This window comes from Eimeria mitis, genomic scaffold (assembly GCF_000499745.2).
Source record: "Eimeria mitis Houghton genomic scaffold, Emh_scaff1898, whole genome shotgun sequence".
NCBI lineage: Eukaryota > Apicomplexa > Conoidasida > Eucoccidiorida > Eimeriidae > Eimeria > Eimeria mitis.
Genome location: NW_013570221.1, coordinates 6,797 through 8,049, shown reverse-complemented (window position 1 = coordinate 8,049; position 1,253 = coordinate 6,797). Strand labels below are relative to the sequence as shown.

The 1,253-nt window shown below is 59.9% G+C and overlaps 1 protein-coding gene across 1 annotated transcript in view; it reads right to left on the bottom strand.

Annotated features, from left to right (window-relative positions):
* The window catches only part of EMH_0045510 (uncharacterized protein), a gene marked incomplete at both ends in the record, with an annotated part of 2,223 nt that extends 1,181 nt beyond the window's left edge, over positions 1–1,042 (bottom strand). The window contains one exon of the mRNA XM_013496075.1: positions 43–1,042. Within this exon, the coding sequence (XP_013351529.1) occupies positions 43–1,042 (1,000 nt within the window). The remainder of the gene's footprint in view (positions 1–42) is intronic.
* Positions 1,043–1,253: the final 211 nt, after the last annotated feature.

Genomic DNA, 1,253 nt, shown 5'->3' with positions numbered 1-1,253 from the left:
ATGCTGTTGCTGCAGCAGCAGAGTCAACAGCAGCAGACAAACTGATGCGCATCCCCTCTGGCTGAATACTGTCTTTCTGGAGTCTCCGCATTCTCTCAGTATTGAGGGCCTTTGCTGTCGTGGGTCTCAGCAGCTGTTTCTTTGAAGCTTCTCCACCTCTTGCTGCTGCTGCTGCTGCTGCTGCTGCTGTTGCTGCAGCAGCAGCAGATGCAGAGTCCTGCACCTCTTCCTGCTGCTTACCCAGCATCCGCAGGAAGCGCCGCGGCTTGTATGTCAGGAGGGCCTCCAGGGGCCTCCTGTGTGCTCGTTGCTGCTGGGCGTCTGATAGAGTTGAAGCTGACCGTCTTGCTTTCCCCTCTGCTGCTGCTGCTGCTGCTGCTGCTGCTGCTGCTGCTGCATGGCGGGTCTCTCCAGTGCCAGGGGAACCAGGCCCTTGGAGCAGCACATCTGTTGCTTCTGCTGCTGGCGAGCTGAGAGACAGCTCAAGGCTTGTGGGGTGAGCAGCAGGAGACAGGCCGAACAGGTGCAGCAAGAAGGCCTGCTGTCTCTCATTGACAGCAGCAGCAGCAGCAGCAGCAACCTCCTTTGCTCCTGCTGCTGCAGGTGTGAAATCCTCTCCCCCTTGTTTAGGCAGCTCCTGTTGAGCTGCTGCTACTGAGGCCCTCTTTCTTCTCCTGCTAGTAGTCCTCCGACGTGTTGCTGTTGCTGCTGCTGCTGCTGCTGCTGCTGCTGATGCTGCAGTAACTTCTTGTGGTGCTTCTGGAGGAGGCGGAGCAGCAGCACCAGAAGCGAGGCCATTGGTCCCCATGAGCAGAGAAGGGGGTGTTGCAGCAGCAGCAGCAGCTGCTGCTGCAGCAGCAGCAGCAGGCTGCAGCAATGCATCTGCTGCAACAGTAAGGACCTCTCGCTGCAGCCACTGAGACTCTTCTTTCTCTGCTAAGACACATTGGTGCATGCGCAGGGGCCTCAGCACGACCCATACGAAATTTTTAAGCAGCAAAGGGCACAAGAGGGGGCCCCCCTGTAGGGGGCCCCCATGCATCAGCGCAGCCAGCCGGAACCCCAGCCCAGGAATATCTATGAGGAACAACCCCACCAAAAACACATACTTCGCTGTAAGAAACACATCTGATCCCACGGCCGCCTTGCTGTTCTGTACCCAATGGGGGGCCCCCCCCTCACGCGAGCCCGTGGGGGCCCCCCCAGCAGACGCTGCAGACGGCTTGGGGCCCACCGTGGGGGGCCCCGGGGGC